Source organism: Micrasema longulum, unplaced genomic scaffold, assembly GCF_059751315.1.
Source record: "Micrasema longulum isolate JH-2025_06_02 unplaced genomic scaffold, ASM5975131v1 h1tg000511l, whole genome shotgun sequence".
NCBI lineage: Eukaryota > Metazoa > Arthropoda > Insecta > Trichoptera > Brachycentridae > Micrasema > Micrasema longulum.
Window position 1 is genome coordinate 1,135,451 of NW_028277708.1, and position 19,086 is coordinate 1,154,536.

General features: G+C 32.4%; 1 protein-coding gene across 9 annotated transcripts in view; it reads left to right on the forward strand.

The window, feature by feature from the left end:
- The window catches only part of Pka-R1 (protein kinase, cAMP-dependent, regulatory subunit type 1), a 147,173-nt gene extending 133,345 nt beyond the window's left edge, over positions 1-13,828 (forward strand). For all 9 annotated transcript variants that reach the window (XM_088227586.1, XM_088227585.1, XM_088227592.1 and 6 more), the window contains exons 3-7: positions 1,554-1,754; positions 7,333-7,552; positions 8,932-9,054; positions 11,401-11,578; positions 12,440-13,828. In XM_088227586.1, the coding sequence (XP_088083712.1) occupies positions 1,554-1,754; positions 7,333-7,552; positions 8,932-9,054; positions 11,401-11,578; positions 12,440-12,524 (807 nt within the window). In that variant the 3' untranslated portion in view covers positions 12,525-13,828. The remainder of the gene's footprint in view (positions 1-1,553; positions 1,755-7,332; positions 7,553-8,931; positions 9,055-11,400; positions 11,579-12,439) is intronic.
- The last annotated feature ends 5,258 nt before the right edge of the window (positions 13,829-19,086 follow it).

Consider the following 19,086-nt stretch of genomic DNA (forward strand, 5'->3'; position numbering starts at 1 on the left):
TCCCCGTTCACAGTTGTAAAATCTCTGTCCAATAAATTGTTATTCTACGCAACTTCACTGTCTATTTTAATAAGTAATATTTTACTCAGTAGGGTGAATACTAACTCCTGCATATATTTGAATGATTAATCTAAAAACTACTTTGAATGTTTTCAAGCTAAGCTCTCCCTCCGTGAAATAAACTTATACAAAGTGTACAAAAATTGCGAAATCGGTTTACTTAAGAAAATTTTATCGAGTCCGGGTGAGGTCCTGTAGTAAGATATAAAAAGAATTGTTTTAAACTTAAGAATCTGAATATTAATGCCGAACCACAAAGTAACTGCTTCGAAAAATTCAATGTTTAACTCATTTTTAACTTTCAGAATACGAACAATACTTTTACGCGTAAAATTAACTCCACACTAGCATCTTGCTCTTTTAAATGGATTTATGCGATAATTACTGTAAATATTTTATTAATAATAATATAAGAACTGATATATTTTTTTACAAATTTTGGGCCTTGCGTTAAACTTGACCATACTTAACTTTATCTCGCAATTTATTGCGTAAAAGCGCTAAAATAAAATTGACCCTTCGCAGTCAGTATTGTCAAATAAACTACTTATATTCAAAGATACACGTGTGTAGGTGCGTATTAAAAAAAATCATTTTTTTCTCATATAATAAATTAATCAATATATTATTAATACACACGTTTGAAATTGTGAAAAATCGGCCAATCTTTTCATAAGGCGATAAAGAAATGATTGGACGATTTGACGGTTTCGCACGTCCCTGTTATTTATATTATGTGGTCCCTAAAACGTCATCGATTCGGTAATCTTTGGACAAAGGAAAGCTTTGTTCAAATGACTTAATTTGGCTGGGATTTAAGGGATGATCGGCAGATCCAATTCCAGCTCAAACAAAAACAAGGATTTCATGAAATCTCGAATGAAAATATTTTCATAAACAACTCTAAAGGTTTGTTGCTACCCGTATTTTGTTTAGATAAATTGACACCATTCATGAATAAAGCTGGCGATTTTATAGATAAATAATAAATGTTTTTACATAAAAACAAGAGTTTTTTATGTATAAATTCAACATTGTAATAATTTCATCGATATCGGTAGATGTATTTAATTTTCAGAATTGCCTCAAATGACCCTAGTGTAATTTTCATATAAAAGTAGCTTATGAAATATTGTATAAAGACTTTAAAAATAAAATAGTAATTTTATAAATAAAAGTTACGTAATTCATGACTTTACATTTAAAAAAAAACATGTTAAATACTCAAAATATGTGTTTATTTTGTGTGAAATCACTCAATTTAAATGAATATTCCTACCGGTTTCGGAATCCAGCGGTTTCTTTGTCAAGGTGAATGATTTATTGAGAACGTTTATTTTTACGCCTCTACAAAGGAACAGTCTCGGTTCTGAACCCGGTTGGCATATTTTTTAATGAGTGATTTTATACAAAATGAATACGTTAATTAATAAGGATAATCACACCTCAAATATGATTATTTTTTATTCATTTTTGTCGTCACCCTTTTACAGGTTGTCCCTAAAGACTACAAGACAATGGCGGCTCTATCTAAAGCCATCGCTAAGAACGTTCTATTCTCTCATCTGGATGAGAACGAGAGATCAGACATCTTCGACGCCATGTTCCCCGTCAACTATCTTCCTGGGGAGTCCATCATCCAACAGGGTGATGAAGGAGACAACTTTTACGTCATCGATTCCGGAGAAGTCGAGGTGAGTCAAACATTATAAAATTTTTTATTTATTTATTTATTGTGGATAACTTATATAGCGCCATTTTCGTAATAAAATACCTCAAGGGCGCTTTACATGGTGATTCTACTGTTAAGTTAATTTAATTGAAGCTTTAAATTTGTAATTTGATTAAAATAATTTATTTTGTTGTCTGTATTGTGCCACATGTACATAGATCGAACAAAAATTGAACTTATGACGCCATTTTGGATGCATCATTCCGCTTGCTTCCGTTCGTTTTCCAATTTTGACATGCCTCTTATTTTTAGGAAACTGGCCTGCAAAACATTCGTCAGTAGTTTAATACAAATTCTGATACAAATCAGAGGGTAGCAAAAAATAGGCGCTCGGATGTGCCCTCTTCATATCGAAATAATATTGTCAACTAGTTGCAAATAAAATTGCTGAGGTGTTTTCCAGTGCGCTATTATTTTTTCTAAATACTCAAGATAATAATTACTAAACATCGATTGTATTTCCCCAACGAGGTTGAATTTTCAGTAGTAGAAAATCATTTTCCCGTAGACTATTCATACAATAAAAACCCCTTAGAACCCCTTTACGGAAAAAAACTATTCTATAATAATTGACCACGAAGTTAGCTACAGATTACAGCAATACAACGCGCCGTAGGTACTTGGGTTGTGAATTGAAAGCGGAAACCGAAACCGTCCATTACACGTTTGTTGTTAAACTCAAAACCAAACTAAAATCAAATCAAAAATTTGGAACGATTTTGAGCTTTTGGCCTTCTTTAGAGAGTTATTACTTTGTTATTTTTCCCCATATTAAGTTTCATTGTCAAAAAATATACCTTTCATCGGTGGTAACCCACACCAATGACGTAGGTATGGGGTTACGCAATAAAAAAAACAATTTCGCTCTGTTTTATTACATAATATATCACAGGTGCTTTATTTTTAGTTGACACACTTCGCAAACCTATCTGATTCCATAATTCAGTAGGTATTGGCGAATATTTTTTCAAAATACGTTACCTTCTTTACTTTGTCGGCGTTCCTTTTATAAATGCTTATAAAACTCTCCTAAAAATCACACAAATGTAAAAAGGGCGCGTGGTAAATATTCGTTTTAACGCTGACTATACAACAGATAAATACCCGCTGAATGCTTAGCCTCAGCCACCACCATGAATAATTTGCAATTTCCTCCTAAACATGATTGATTCTCGAGTTTATTGAAACATTTTCATCTTCTTCGTACCTATAATATAATATCTAAGTAAATCGCAATATTCTTGATGTCAGCGTCGATTCTACGCTCGGCTCGGTTAAACATGTTACAAAATATGAAATTATGGAAATTAAATCGCGCTAATTTGTTTTTTTCTTCTTTGTTTCGATAACAGAATAGGAATCTTAAAAAGTTTTCTTAAGAAAATTGAAAAAAAAATACAGACCCTTAAGATTGATCGCTCGTGCTTCTTTGACAATATTAATGGACTTTCCAATTTGCGTAACGTCTTTTACCAGTTATTTCACTTTTTAATGTGCTTTTTAATTGTTTTCTACCTTTTTCGTCCCTGGAATTTTGATTGCCGTATATAAACGTCGTTCATCGTGCTCTCGTTTGACATGCAATCTTGTAGTAATTAAGTAAGGTAAACTTGGCTGTTTAATATCTTATCCATAATAAATAATAGTGTCATTGATTCATTTCGTCCAAAGGCTGACTGATGCGGGATTATTTTACTCTTAAATATTTTTAACGAGTTTAATTTTAGTAGCTTTCATATATTTCATACCTTTTATATTTTTCATAAATTCTTAATATTTTTCGAAGTTCTGTCGCCAAGCTTTAAAACTTGCCAGTTAATTGTTGTAAAACTATTTAAATGGTAATCGTTTCTTGCATTGTTTTCAATATGTGTTGACTACATAAATAAAATTATAATGTATATTTTATGTAATAAGGTAAAGTATGTATTCAATGCATTCCCTTTTTCTTCGTAGAATAAAGTGTCTTTCGCTAATAAACTAAATTTTCCGTTATAATAACGTAATTTTTCGTGTTAAGTGATAATATTAGGTTTCACCACCCGATACAGTTATTTACTTGTAAATTTAGTTAGAATAGGAGAACCTATATTGTGAGCGTGGAATGAGGCGGATATAATTAATGGTAGAGATATATTGGAAGCATGAAAACGTATATTATGAGACTACCTATATTGTAAACAAACTTACCTAGGTATATTTGTACGATTAAAATATCCGGTTACTTCCTATCGGAATTTGTGTTATAACAAATACGATGCAAATTCTAATAAGTGATAGATTATGGTATAAAACATTACGATGCGAATAATAATTGGGAAGTGATTCGGCATTATTCTAATTAAATGATAATTCAATAAATGATTCACTTTCTATGTAGGTTATCGTGAAAACTCCTTATCAAAATATTTGTTTAAACAATTACGACCGATGGTTTCGGCGATAGGAGCGTGCGCTCGTGGGGATGATCCGTTAATCCTCTTTCACAATGGGATATTGAGAAACGGCTTTAAAGGTTATGTTATTGTACCCTCCCACATCTTGAAACCCGAATAATAATACATCGTTGAACTGTTTCCACCCACTAGAAAAGCGAAGAGTAAGCATCTCTGGAGAGATTAGTCAATAATCTGAATTTTCCCTTCGAAATGTTATAATCAATCCTTTTTGAGAGCCCAATAAATATACGTGAATTTATCCGTCAACTGAAGCGAAAAATAATCAGGGTTGATGACAAAACACGAGAATGTTTCAAACTTAGATTTTCCCCAATTTTTCCGGCTCAGCGAACAGCGCCGCCATGTCATGTAGGTATACGTATACACGCTTCTTATTGGATTTACGGTATAATCAACTTTCTGTGTATCTTCTATTGCGTTAATTCTACCATCGTATCTGACATGGTGATTAGATTTTTCCAGAGGGCAAAAAGGACGCGATGCGTGGTGGGAATCCGCAATCCCACCCTCGGGATATGGGACGGACGAAAATGGAATGAATTCCGAGTATTGGCGCCTTTTCTTAACTTTTAAATTCTTCGCATTATGTTGACAGTCACTGCCGACAAAGAAACATGAAATTAAATCCCGAAACAACCTTGTGTCATATATTTGAATGTCAAAATACAGTACCTGCATAATAATGTATTTTTTTGGAAAACTCAAATCAATTACGCCAGAAATCACCATAACTTGAATATTTTCTGAAAACATTTAGGGAAAAAACGTATAAAAACGAAGGACTATAAAAAGCGATGTAAGAAATGCATGCTTTGGACTATTATTCCATCCCTGTGAAAATAAAATATTTATCACTCGTGTATATCATGATATAAACAGGTACCTATAATATTTTTATTTTATTTATTTCTTTAATTGTTACGTATTTGCATATTTATTATAGCAATTTACATTGAATTATTTATACAATAGATTAATTAAATAGTAGAAGTATACATGCATATTTTTTTGTTTTTGCTGGTGAGTCATCTAAACTGCCTAACTAGGGATAGCTTCCCCGTTCTAAGGCAGTAAATAATGTAATTTTTAAAGTTATTTTTGTCATAAATATCATTTTCTTAAATAAAACATTTTTATCCATTATAATAGTTTTTCAAACTTAAAGTTAATACCAGAAATCAATTTATCTATCTATAATACTATTTTATTTATAACATAACACATTGACACAATATATTTTGGATCCTAGGTATTAAGAGTATTGAGTCTTCCGTTCGGGTAATTTTTCTGCGCGTGTCGATCCGGCAATGTTCGGTATTTTGATGATTAGGCATAAAAAAAATTACACGTGTGTTAAATGCCATGTTACCACTTAATGTAAAATTTACAGAGTATGTAACGTACGTCACAGTTTAACTAAATAAGGCTTACTGTTCATTCTCGCATATTGTAATAAAAGTATTTTTTTCTTATATAGAATACATAAAACATAAAGATATCAATGAATATCTTGAATTCGTTAGAATCATTAATAATCAAGTTTGATAATGCATTTGAAAGAGCGAAAAAGCTGTTACAAAAAATATTAAATATTTTTTTTATTTAATAGGTAAGTGTTTGAATTAGTGTATGAAATCAAGTAGGTACTTAATACAGATGGATTCATTAACGGAGATAAAAATGCTGAGTATTTCAGTTTGAATGCACTGTATCGAAACGGGTGGTTGAAGATATTATTAATAACTGATATTTTTTTTCATTAATTTAATTTTTAATATTAAAAAAGAATTGAATATTTGTTACAACCCTCACAAGTTAAAGGTTCTTATGTATTTATATTTTGTACGTAGTTTGGAAATCCCTGTTCGCCTATTCTATTAATGGGGTCGAGTTAATCTTTGAGCTCCAGACAACTGGACGTACGCACTATCTTAAGTGTAGTGGCCTATCGGTGGACCAGAAATACTAAAAATAATTTTTAATAAAAAAAAATAAAAGTCATTAATTGTATAATTTTTTCTATGCATTTTTATTTATGACCTTTTTAACTGCACCTTTAAATATTATTAATTATTTATTTTTTTACAAATTCTCGAGTCATTTTGAGAACACTGTTGTTGTCAGAAATTTAAAATGCTGTAAAGGACAACGTGTAACGTTGTTCAAGAAAGGGGAAAGAATTTTGAATATAAATCACAATCCTGGTTTTTGTTAATATAATATTATCTATTAATAGTAAATATATTCAAACAAATAATATTATACAGTAAAATGTATTTTTGTATCAACTAAAACGATGAATATTTATTTTTAGATTTCCCCTTTCTTCTATTAAACTATTCACGTTTCCCTTACACCATTTAACATTTCTGTCAAATATGTGTCGGTAGTTGGTATCTTCATAAAATTCCTTTCATAAATCCAAAAGGTACTCATCTATAAATATTGATTTATTAGTTTAATTTGTCTTTTTGTGTGACGTAAGTATTTTTTTCTGTATTTGGGATAATGGTTTAATATTTTTCACTATGCTTACACCCACAAATCATACTAGCATCTATATCTGTCATTTGAATGAAGAAATTGTTGACAGAAAAGAGATAAAACTTATTTTTTGAATAACGCGTATTTCCAAGAAGATTCCTTGGAATACAGCGTAAGTCGGTAGATGGTCAGTAGTACAGCAGTCAGATTCGTAGCTAGGGGCTGGCCAGACGGGCGGCTGCCAGGGGCGCAACCCTCAGGAGGGCGCACATTTCAGACTCACAGCCTAATTTTCTTTTTCTTTTCCTAGAAAATAAGTCTTGGGGGAAGCAAAATTCAAATCTTTCCGGTGGCGCTTGTGTGCCCTAGCTGCGACGCTGACAGTAGTTTACATTTGTTCGGGTAAACTTAAAAATCATGTGTACTTTAAAAAAAATATATTAAAATGAAAAACACTCAAATTACTGATTTATGAAGTTTTTTTTCTGTAAAGTTATCATTTAGTGACTCATGTTGTATTTAAATAGGGGCGACGATAATTATATTAGAGCTTATTTCCTATTTAAGCATATAAATATACGATTCTGAAATTCCCAGGTGTTTGTCAACGGGGAGATGGTGACCACGATCGGAGACGGCGGCAGTTTCGGTGAGCTGGCCCTCATCTACGGCACTCCTCGCGCTGCCACGGTACGAGCGCGTGCGCACACCAAGTTGTGGGGGTTGGACAGGGACTCCTACCGCCGTATCCTCATGGGTTCCACCATCCGCAAGAGGAAGATGTACGATGAGTTCCTGTCAAGGGTGTCCATTTTGGGTCAGTTTTTAAAAATATTTTTTGATCATACAAAAAAAAAATGAGCTCCTAGGAGTTACATACAAACTCATTTTGGTATAGAACATAATAACATTAAGATAAAGTGATAACATGCGTAACACTGAAATAATATATCAAATTAATTATTACAATACATTGATTAACCCTTTGATCTCTGAATATAGATTTAGTAGAGTTTTTGTTTTTTTTTCTTTTTAAATTATGTTATTTATTTCTTGAAAATAATCACATAATATATTTCTTCATATTCCCAGATTATACAGATATTACTCAGATGAGTCGTCATAGTAAAAAATGTTCTTAAAAATATCTTTTAAATGGTAAATAATTTATTACTATTGGGAAGTGGGAAAAATCTTCCCATTCTTTTTATCATTTCTTATTTGTAAACCTCAATATATCTTAGATTGTAACGGACGTTCATCACCATCATCATTGTTCCCTTTCCGCACCTAATGGTGCATAGGGCACTGCATTGGTACACCAATCGCAGCGTATCTTGATCATTCATGTTACATGAAGGTAAGATGATCAGTCTTCGCTTCAGGTACCAGTCCAGGGACTATGAAATATTATAGTGAAAAATAAATATTTCACGTCAACCATGTCGGAAATCAATCCCGAGACCTCTTGCATGGCAGGCTAACGTGCTGACCATTAAACCACGAGGTCGACAACGGACGTTCAGGTGCACAGTTTTTCTGGATTATGCCGTGTGTCATTCGTACTCTTTACTGACATTTCGGATCGCATTACAACGTCCATCGTCAGGGTTGATGATGGAAAAAGCACGAACGACACACCGCATAATAACCCAGAAAAAATATTGCGCAAGTTGATATACCTGTCAACTTTATTGTTTGTGGAAGCATAAAAAACAGTTCCTCAGAGTAATAATCCTCGCACCTTCCACCAAATATTCTCATAAGGGGAGACCTATTGACATGTATATTATTTCTTACCCTTGTTATATAGTCATGTAGGGATGCATATTTTAATTTTAAGGTGAATCCAAGTATTTCAAATTTGGGGTCGTTGTATTTTAGTCATTATTTTAATAACAGTGTTAGAAAATGGAAAACAAGATGATGTAGTGCAGGGTTTGAACCTCGGGCTGCCGTATCCGGAGTACGTAGCACTACTTTTACAATTATTATATTTTAAGTAATCGACACAAGAATTCCACTGCCTACCCAAGTATCGATCTTTGTTGAATGTATTTAAAGTCATGCAACTTAGAATTTTTTCATATTTTTCAACATAGAAGAAGTCCACAATGTTTATCAATATAGATCATTTAAAGCTCAATTAGATTTTTTTTTTTAAAATGTATTTAATATTATAAATGTGCATTGCAGAGAGTTTGGAGAAATGGGAACGACTAACTGTAGCTGACGCGTTGGAACCAGTTTCATTTGAAGATGGTGAAACAATTGTCCGACAAGGAGAACCTGGTGATGACTTTTATATTATTTTAGAAGGTGAGTTGGCTTTTTGTACTTGTTACACATATTTGGGAATCGAAATTCACAATTCTTTGCCTGAAAACTTTTGATCTCTAAACAACACTATGGAATTCAAGTGATAAGTGTGGTTGAAGGGTTTGTGTATGCGTAAAGTCTATATAAAAATATAGATTACACATTCTTCTGAACAATCATATGTAACAAATAGATTTTACTGTCTCATTAAACACTTTTATGTGAGACTAAGGTATTCTCATTCAAGGTTACACTGGTTTTACAGAAAAACTTTGAACTAATGTTAATATGTACACGCTGTGACTGGGAGGGTGGATCATCGATGGCAAAGCGATGGAGGACCTCAATGCCTAACGATTTAACCCCAATGTATGTTGCGCGATATTCGGTCGTTTAAAAGTTATTGAGATTTTCGAGAAATCTTTGTCAATATCCAATTTTAAGCTGGATGTCCCAAGTGTAGCCAAACCATTAAGTCTACCACCGTAATTTTTTTTTCAAGCAGCTTAATAGTAGGCCTAGTAGTAGGAAAATTTAAGATGTTTAGTTGACGTGCAAGCCCTCTCAAGCTATAATGACGATTTTCAAGCGGTGTTTTCTTCAGTATTCGACGTTGAAAGACGTCCAGGACGAGATGAGTCTTCAACCACTTCACGACCCTCTTTGAACGCTGTGTACCACTCAAACGCTCTTGTTCTTGATATACTACAGTCACCGTAGGCTTTCTGATACATTTTCAATGCGTCTGAACCCGAAATTTCAATATAGAGAACAACTGTGCTAACTTACTGAAAATAAAATCTGAAAAATTGTTTACGCAGGCCTTTTAATTACTCAGTCCCGGTATTTATTTGACAGAATGTATACATATAAGCATGTGTATAACTAATATAAGTTTGTCTCTTTTGACTTTCCTAATGCAATAATTATATTTTAATAATAAATATTTGAGTAATCAAAATTTTCATTAAAAATTAAGACCAGTTTTTGTTGTTTGAATGTCCATGTTTTTTCTTATAGTTTTGGATACTGCTGCTTTTTGGAATTTTTTTATTTTGTGGTTTTCAATTCAGACTGATTTATGAATAATTCATCAATGGTATTCAATGAGTATGGGATCATAAGTTGAGGATCAGCATTAAAAACCGCACTTAATCCCCTAAAAGTAGCTCAAAAAAGAATTCTTAAGATAATGTTAAAGTTGCCAACTGTCGCCAGTTAAGTATATTTGTTCGAAGCAGCGGCTGTTCTAGATATTATTCAAATGTTCGATCGGGTTTTACTATGGTATTGGTTCAATCACAGGACCAATACTGAAGCCAAAAACATAGGAACCCGGGAAGCCATTGAAGAACTGCAGCCGGTGCCGAGAATGAGAACATCGTATGGTCAATGTTCCCACTTATATCTTGGACCTAAATCCTTTAAAAGTCTGCCAAAAAATATTCACGATTCCGATTCCAGAAGAAAATAAAAAATATTTTAATGGACAGAAATGGAATCAACCCGGAAACTATGGTCACCCTATAATTCCCATATTCCAAGCTAAACTACCTACACTTAGTTGATACTTGTAAAAATGTGTTTGTATTTGAAGTCAATTATTTTCTGTATGTAAAAACATAGTAAAAAGTCTAAAACAATTCATTGTGTAAAAAATATACGAGTATATACCACACTAAAATAAAATTGTAAAATATCTTCCTCGGCACGGGTTTTCCCAGTGAGGAATACATTGTAAATTCAATTATGTAATATATTTTTGTGAAACATTAAATAATAATTGTTATTCTATTTATTCAGCATTTACTTTGTGGAATTCCATTAGAAATATATTTAAAATCAAAACAATCATAATGTTTCAGAATTTGGAATACCTGAAATTAGTTGTGTTCCAATATTAAAACTCGTGTAATATATATATATATATGTATATACAAAGTGTTTTATTTTATGTATATTTAAGAGTTATTCTAGTTGAATGTTATTAAAATTAACATATTTATTTTTTAACCTGAGTTCTTATTATTTACTCAAATATTTAAATTTTCAGACCATTTCCTTAGAGTCGTCAATAACTTGTGCTAGAAAAATTGAAATCGAGTTGTGGTAGAGTGGGATTTGAACCTTGGACTTTTGGCCTGAGAGTCCACAATACTACCACGGGACTACAACTTGGTTCAGTGTAATGTTCAGATGTAAATATGCTGTTAAAAAAAACTCGCTATAGAGTTAAATCCTGCATTTGTCTACAAACAAAATATTGTTACAAAAATTGTTTATCGTAGGTAATATGATTTATGTATTTTCTTATTTCATTGATCAGTTTAAATATTTTAATTTCAGGATGCGCCTTAGTGCTTCAGCAACGAGCTGAAGGTTCCGGGCCGAGGGAGGAGATGGAAGTTGGAAGGCTGGGAGCTTCTGATTACTTTGGGGAGATTGCTCTCCTTCTGGACCGACCTCGAGCCGCCACCGTACGTGCTGTTGGCCCTCTTAAGTGTGTCAAGTTAGACAGACACAGGTAATTGAATAAAACTAGTTGACTTACGAACTATGCGACTTAGGACTGTTCGACTTTACAACCACAATCCGCGATCAGTTATCCGCCTGCGCTGAATAAAAAAAATCGAGATTTAAATGATTATTCAACCACAGACTAATCCAATAATTAACGACTAATACAATATTTATCTATTTATACTTTTACATTGTCTGTATTCTATTTTTTATACATAATAATGTTCCCTCACTGGGGTGTCCCGTGCCGAGGGAAACATTTTACAAAATGTGAAACATGCCTAAGATTAGCTATTTAACAAAGTTAACATAATAATAACAATAAAAAAAATGTAATTAATCCAATGAACCTAATTATCATTAACATAATAAACAGTAAACAACTAAAATAATCATAAAAAACATAACCAATTTATATAGACCAATAGAACAAATTTCACAAACAGTACACCCATTTTACCTATTTGGATTGATCCACTCATCGATCCGTGCGCAACCTACCTCCACTATCCATTTATTTATAGCAATTTTATATTTTGAGAACTTACTAATTGTCTTTATGGATAATGGAAGTAGATTGTACACTTTAACTGAGTAGTAGGCCAATATAAAAAGAAACATAGAGAAACCCGATAAATGACAGTGACACGCCATTTCATTTTTGTCGTATAATAATATCATCACACAGCGTAAGTAATCATATATGAAAGGAAATTATTGCATGATCCGACTTACGACCAGATCGACTATGACCTATTTTCTGGAACCGATTATCTTCTCAAATATTGTATTGAAGCATTTTTAAGTATAAGTTTTTTGTAGTATGTATCTTTCTGTGAATAAATAAATAAATTGTTTTTTTTAGGTTCGAGCGTGTGTTAGGACCATGTGCAGATATTCTGAAGAGAAACATCACGCAGTACAACAGCTTCGTGTCACTTTCCGTATAACTAAATACAATTCGCAAATTGTTTTAAATGGTATTCCAAATACATAATGTTTTCTCAGAGCAGTGCCTAGAAGGCAGCCCTACGGTCTATGCCTACTCTTTTTTCATCTCTCATATTAAACAGGTTTCATGTCAAGTGTATTTTATACAACAAAAAAAATTCACCAAGTGACAATTTTGACTAGGTTTTGTCAATCTTTGACGGAATAATACAAGTATTAAATTATTTTTAGAGAGTATTTGTGTAATAGAGGCATTGTTGATTAATGTCTGAGAGCTTTCATAATATTGATAATATTAAAAATATAGTATTTTCCACAAAATTCCCTTGGTTGAAGCGGGGCTTAATTTGATATAATAACAGCAGTATGGCGGGTTTAAATAAGTTGGTAAAGTAGCACGCGATTTACTTAAATGTGTTTAATTTTACACACTAACAAAATGTATCAAAAAGGGTAATATTCAGAATGTGTGTTCATCCAAGGGTTTGAAATTAGATTAAGACATTGTAATTTATTGATGAACTGATTTGAACACTCGCTGGTTGGGTGTCCTCCATATTTTCTTAACAATAATCATTAAATTTGTAAATTACATAAATATTTTATATTTGTTGATTTGATTAATCTTCCCCATAGTTGAAGAGTATGTATATGGAAAACAGATTCTGATGTAACTAAATGCATATGATGTTTTTGATTATATAATCTGAATTTATCACAATTCAACAAAGGAGTTTCAGTATAAATCATTTTTTTCCTTGACTTTAAAATTGGAGGAACGAATGCAGCTGGTCTGTCACACTCCTTAAAAAATATATTACCGCCGCATGATTTGAGTTGCTATTTTTACTCAATATTAACTTTGTACATAATAACAATTGAGAATATTTAGTTAATTGTTATCTTCCTTTTAATTTCTCGCTAATTGATAATTACAATTTATTGTGCCAAAGATTTAAAAATTATGTATAGTATATTATATATTCATTGCATGACTACAGTGCAATCATAAATAGAAGAATCAGAATCAGTTTCCCAGCTACTTATTTCTTGGATTTAACACTGTAATATATATTTGTATTTTAAAACCTTTTAGATGTTGTAATTATTGTTCGCCATATTTTTTTTTGTGAATCATGCTTGATGCATTGAAATGAATGAGATTTTTTTATTTATGTGAAATTGATTAATTTAGTGGGGTCTTAAGTGCCCGTTCTAGGGGCCGCAAGTTCATTTGATGACAGTTCTTTTATTTCCAAAGAATGTACTTAGTTGTGTAAATATAGGCTTTGTCTGAGATTCACATTGTAAAATTTATTTACCTTTTATTCATAGCAAAGTCTCCTCACTACATCGTTGTATAAAAAATCGTTTGCAGTAGTTAATTTGAATGTTGTGGACTATAGAAAATGTTTAGGTAAAATAAGATGAATTTCAGTTGCAGCCTCTGTTTAAAATATGGTTTCACTTAATAAATCAACCAATAAAACTTACAATTTATATGTAATAAATGTAAATACCGCAGCAAACATTATTTAACAATGTTGCAATCCATATTTTAACCAAAAGATTTTTCCTAAGTGCAACATTATAAAATCAAGTAGAAAGAATGATCCATTTCGACGGTCCCTATGTATGCTTTCGAAACTGTATTTTGTAAGGTTTACAAGAGAGCAAAAATGACCCGTGATATTTTTTTAAGAAGCTATTGTATTTCATGTTTGATATACAACCGACACATGTTTGGAAATTCTACAGTATCTGATAGCTTCTTAAAAATTTATCCCTTAAACCTTACAAAATGTAGTTCCCATAGTATACGAAGGAACCGTCAATTTATACATTATAATATCTGTACCTTAAAATGTCAACTACGGGGGTCACATTAAACTAAATTTTCAGGAAACAAGAATTTGGGATTTTGCCATTTCCAAAACATCATAACTTTTGAACCAAATACGATAATTTCAATCTATAAAGAACTTTCAATGTAAAATAATTATTATTTTGATTATCGTAGTACATATTAAAATAGCGTATCTGGGACTACTGATGTTTTTTTCATTAAAACAAAGTGGACTTCAGATTTTTTTTTATTTTAAAAAGGCATTTATATGAAGTAAGTGGACTTCAGTGTTTTATACACATATCATTTATTATTATTTATTAATAGTTTATTGCGATAATTTTGGCATTTTAAATTTCAAAACGGCAAAAAGTGGACTACTGTGCTTTATCCTCTAAGGTACAGATATAATGTACATACTATTTATTTTGACAAAAGTTTTGTTAGAAAATGTATCTAATTGATAAAATTTGTCAACTTATGTTCAAAGATTATGTTCAAATTGACTTCCTTACCACCGGGGCCCTCTTAGGCCAATGCAGGGGCCCTTAGGCACATAGAGTTTGGGGCTTTTAGAATTTTGAGGCCCTCATCAAGTTGGGGTCTTGGGCTCAAGTGCCCTTATTGAAAAGATGTATCACTAGATAAATATAAATTATTGTGAGCTACCCAGTCAAAATAAGAACAGCAATTTAATGGTTCACTTTTACCTAAATAATTATTTTAACACATTTTTTAAAAAGTTGACCTACTGTTTTACTGCCAGATTCTTATTATTTTGCTTCTGGTTATGTTGTGTTATTAAGTTATAAAAAATCATTTTTATGGCAACTTGCGTAGAATTTGGTGTTAAAAGTACTTGTTATTTTTATAATATTGATTTCAATTGCATTTATTTTATTCCCATTTGATAGTACTTTATTTATTATTTTCAGTTTTCTTGGAGCACAAGAACTGCAACAAGCCAAAATAAGTTTTCTTTTTATTAGTAAATTTCTGTGCGTCGGTTTCTTTGTTCAAAAGTATGGATGTATTATTAACTATAATATTTATACTTTATAGCATTGCGGATAATTTGTTTAATTAAAATTTGTTTCCATAAAAAATATATTAATAATTAAATTGTTTTTTTTTTACTAGAACTCGCCCAAAATACATTGCCAAAATCCTTCCTTTAAAAAGTTTGGAAAAATGTGCACCCCAGGCATAAAAAAAGACACATACAGGAAACAAAGTTTAGTCAGTATGAAATTTTACAAAATGTTAGGATAATCAATATCACTAAATTATTTCAATGAAGTTTTATCACATTTACAAAATGTAGGCAAAATAACTTCTCGCTTGGGCTTATTTTGCCTATACTTAAACAATTATTTACAGTTTGTTAAAACAGCAAAAATATTTCATGTATCCTTTTAATAAGTGTTCGGAACATATTAAATATGTTGATCATCAATGGACATTGGATACCTTGTGAGATTGATTGGAGGGTTGTCCTCCACAAGAAAATATATAAATATTTTTGCACATATTATTACAAAATTATCCCCACTCCATTTCATGCAGTGGATGTATGTTGAATATGATTTCATGTTAAATAAAAAATCAACAGATTTAGGTGGATGGAGAATATTTTAAAAGCAATGAAAAGAGGGTATTTTTTGTGAGGGGTAAAATTGGTAGGTAGGTTATTCAAAAAAATATTGATATTTTTATTTTGGTTCATATTTTTCTTCATGTAACTGTTGTAATTGGCTTAGGCCGTACATATAAATAAATAAAATAATTATTTTTGGACTGATTTACTCCGTGATAGACTTACAAAAATGACTAATAAACAAATCTGAATTATCTCCACCTGGGGTGATAATTCCAAACGCTCTCACGGGCGTAGAAAAGACTTTTATCTCGCATATTTTGTAAATAAATACACAAGATAAAAGTGTTTACGACAGCCACGAGAGCGGTTCAGAATAGTATCGCTGAGATGCATGTCTTAAGTTCGTTCTTCTGCTTCACTCAATCTTGCTGATGAACCAATATGTTTTTGTGACTTTTCATCTAACTTAACTAGTAATATGAAAATGAACTGACTTGTAGAGTATTTTCATCATAATTTTTGTTAAGCCGTGGTAAAAATTTGGCGTGTATTTTCATGGCATTTTGTAAAATAATTTAAATGTTTTGACAACCCTATGGCGCCCTTGAGGTGATTTTCCACAAAAATGGCACTATACAAATTAACCAGAATAAATAAATAAATACTGCTGGATAATTTTATTTTTTTCATGTACATACTATTTTGCCTGATGATTTACATCTTGCAAACCTAATAAAATATGTTCTTTTTTAAGATAACAAACCTATTGCATTTTAAAAAGCAGAGTGAATTACTGATTTACCAGTGTACGTTATTACGATTCTCTTGTGACATAAGACTTATTATTAATATGAAATATTAGAAAATGAATACCTCGATGAGGAAGTTCAGCAGTTTTTTTTATTAGGTACACAACTTGGCTTCCGCCGTTTTTCCCGTAGATGGATTTAGCGGTAAGACCAAAATAAATAGATCATACACGTCATGCAATAAACTTGGTCATTTTTCTATGTGCTTCTTGCCAACAACAAAGAGGAACTGCACTTCTTGGTAACAAAGGTCTACGATGTATGCAAGGGAAGTGATTTGCTGATGAATGTCGATAAATCAAATGTAATGACTTTTGAAAGAAATGAAAGCATGGCGATTAAGTAATTTGTGAAATCACTGTGAATGGGGTTATACTAAAACAAGTACAGGAATTTGTGTACCTGGGAAGTATGAAGTACTAGGGATGGGAATGACTGAGAAAGATATTGAAAGGAGGAAGAGTGCCGGGGACAGAGTGAACGGTGCATTTAAATTAACCTCGGCAAACATTTTTTTTGTAAGAGGCAAAATTAGCAGTTCACAATGGAGTCCTGGTCCCGACCCTGATGTATGGACTTAGAAAAACAGGGATGAAAGTAAGCTGAATGCTGTCAAAATGCGATCTCAGGCGAATGTGTGGTAAAATTGTGTATAATAGATGCACAAATGTTTAGATCCGTACATTATGTAAGGCTGAGATAAGCATTATCGACAAAATCAAGAAAGGAGCTCTGCGTTGATTTGGACATGTAAAGTGAATGAACAGCGAAATAACGGCTAAAAATATTTACGATGCGAATGTTGATGGATGCAGAAATAGAGGATAAGAAGAGAAAGACATGGCATGACCAAATCCAACAAATATTTGAAGATGGACATCTTAAAAGTTAGAATAATCGGCGCACGTGCATGAGAAGATGTATGAATGTAGAGGATGTGAGATCTGTATGCAAAGATAGTGATGTGGCATTCTATCCTCTCTGCCTACCCTGGGAAACGGTGTGATAGTTTGTTTGTTTTGTTTGGATCTGTGTGGATCATAAAGTTATTCTCGATCAATAGATATTTTCAAAAATGTCAGTTTACGAGCCAAATTCTCGTCATTTGCGGGAGGTTTTAATTTTTTGCTTCAATATAAAGAAACCTGCAGCTAAGGCTCATCAATTTTTTTTTATTTATTTCTTAAGTTAGCTTATATTAAAACGAATATAAACTATAATGTACATCAAATGCTCTTAAATATTTATGGTGAGGTCGCTATTAGTGAAAGAATGTGTCTTGAGTGGTTTCAGCGCTTGAAGGACGGTGATTTGCACGGCGAAGACAGCCATAATGGTGGGAGAGAAGATTTTTGAATATGCAGAATCTCAAAACGCCTCAAAACCACGCATTGAAATTGAGATATGTTTTTGCTTGTGGACTACTGCTTGAAAGGTAAAGACGGAAGGCATCTCTGCATCACATTGTGACTGGGGAGGAAAAATGCATCCATTACGATAATCCCCAGCGCAGAAAATCATGGGGATTTTCCGGCCATGCTTTCACATTGACGGCTAAACCGAATATTCACAGCTTAGGTTGTGAACCTAAGGTCATGCTCTATGTATTTGGTAGGACTAGCTCGAAGTACTGTATTATGAACTGTTAAAACAGAGTGAAACAATCACAGGCGATCGTTATCGAACACAATTAATGCATTTGAGCAGAGCATTGACAGACTAACGGCCACAATACAACGAGAGACACAATAAAGTGATTTTGCAGCATGACAATGCTCAACTCCGTGTTGCAAAAGTGGTCAAGACAAACTTGGAAACGTTGAAATAGGAAGTCCTACCCCACCCGTCGTATTCTTCAGATGTTGCTCTCTTTGATTATCACTTATTTCAATTGATAGCACAGGCCGTGGCCTAGATGACCACCACTTCCGGTCTTATGAAGAAGTAAAAAAAATTGGACCAATTCGTGGTTCACTTCAAATAACCAGTTTTTCCAATATAGGATTTGAACACTGCCTGAAAGATGGTAAAAAGTAGTGGCTGGCGATAGACAAAACATTGAATGACCAGTTTCTTACAAAGAGACCTCGAATTACGGAAAAAAACGGCAGAAGCTAAGTCGTACACCTAATATATATTTACGTATCGTATTCTCATTGCCATGCTTTTTTTTTTTCATTTGTAATTTTGAAATTACTCTGTCGTACAGTGAGTGGTCCTGACATTTAAAGGAGAACCCCATAGCTATCAAAATATACTAAATGTTGAAAAAATGGCTTCCCGGAAGCTGGAAATCTATCACAACA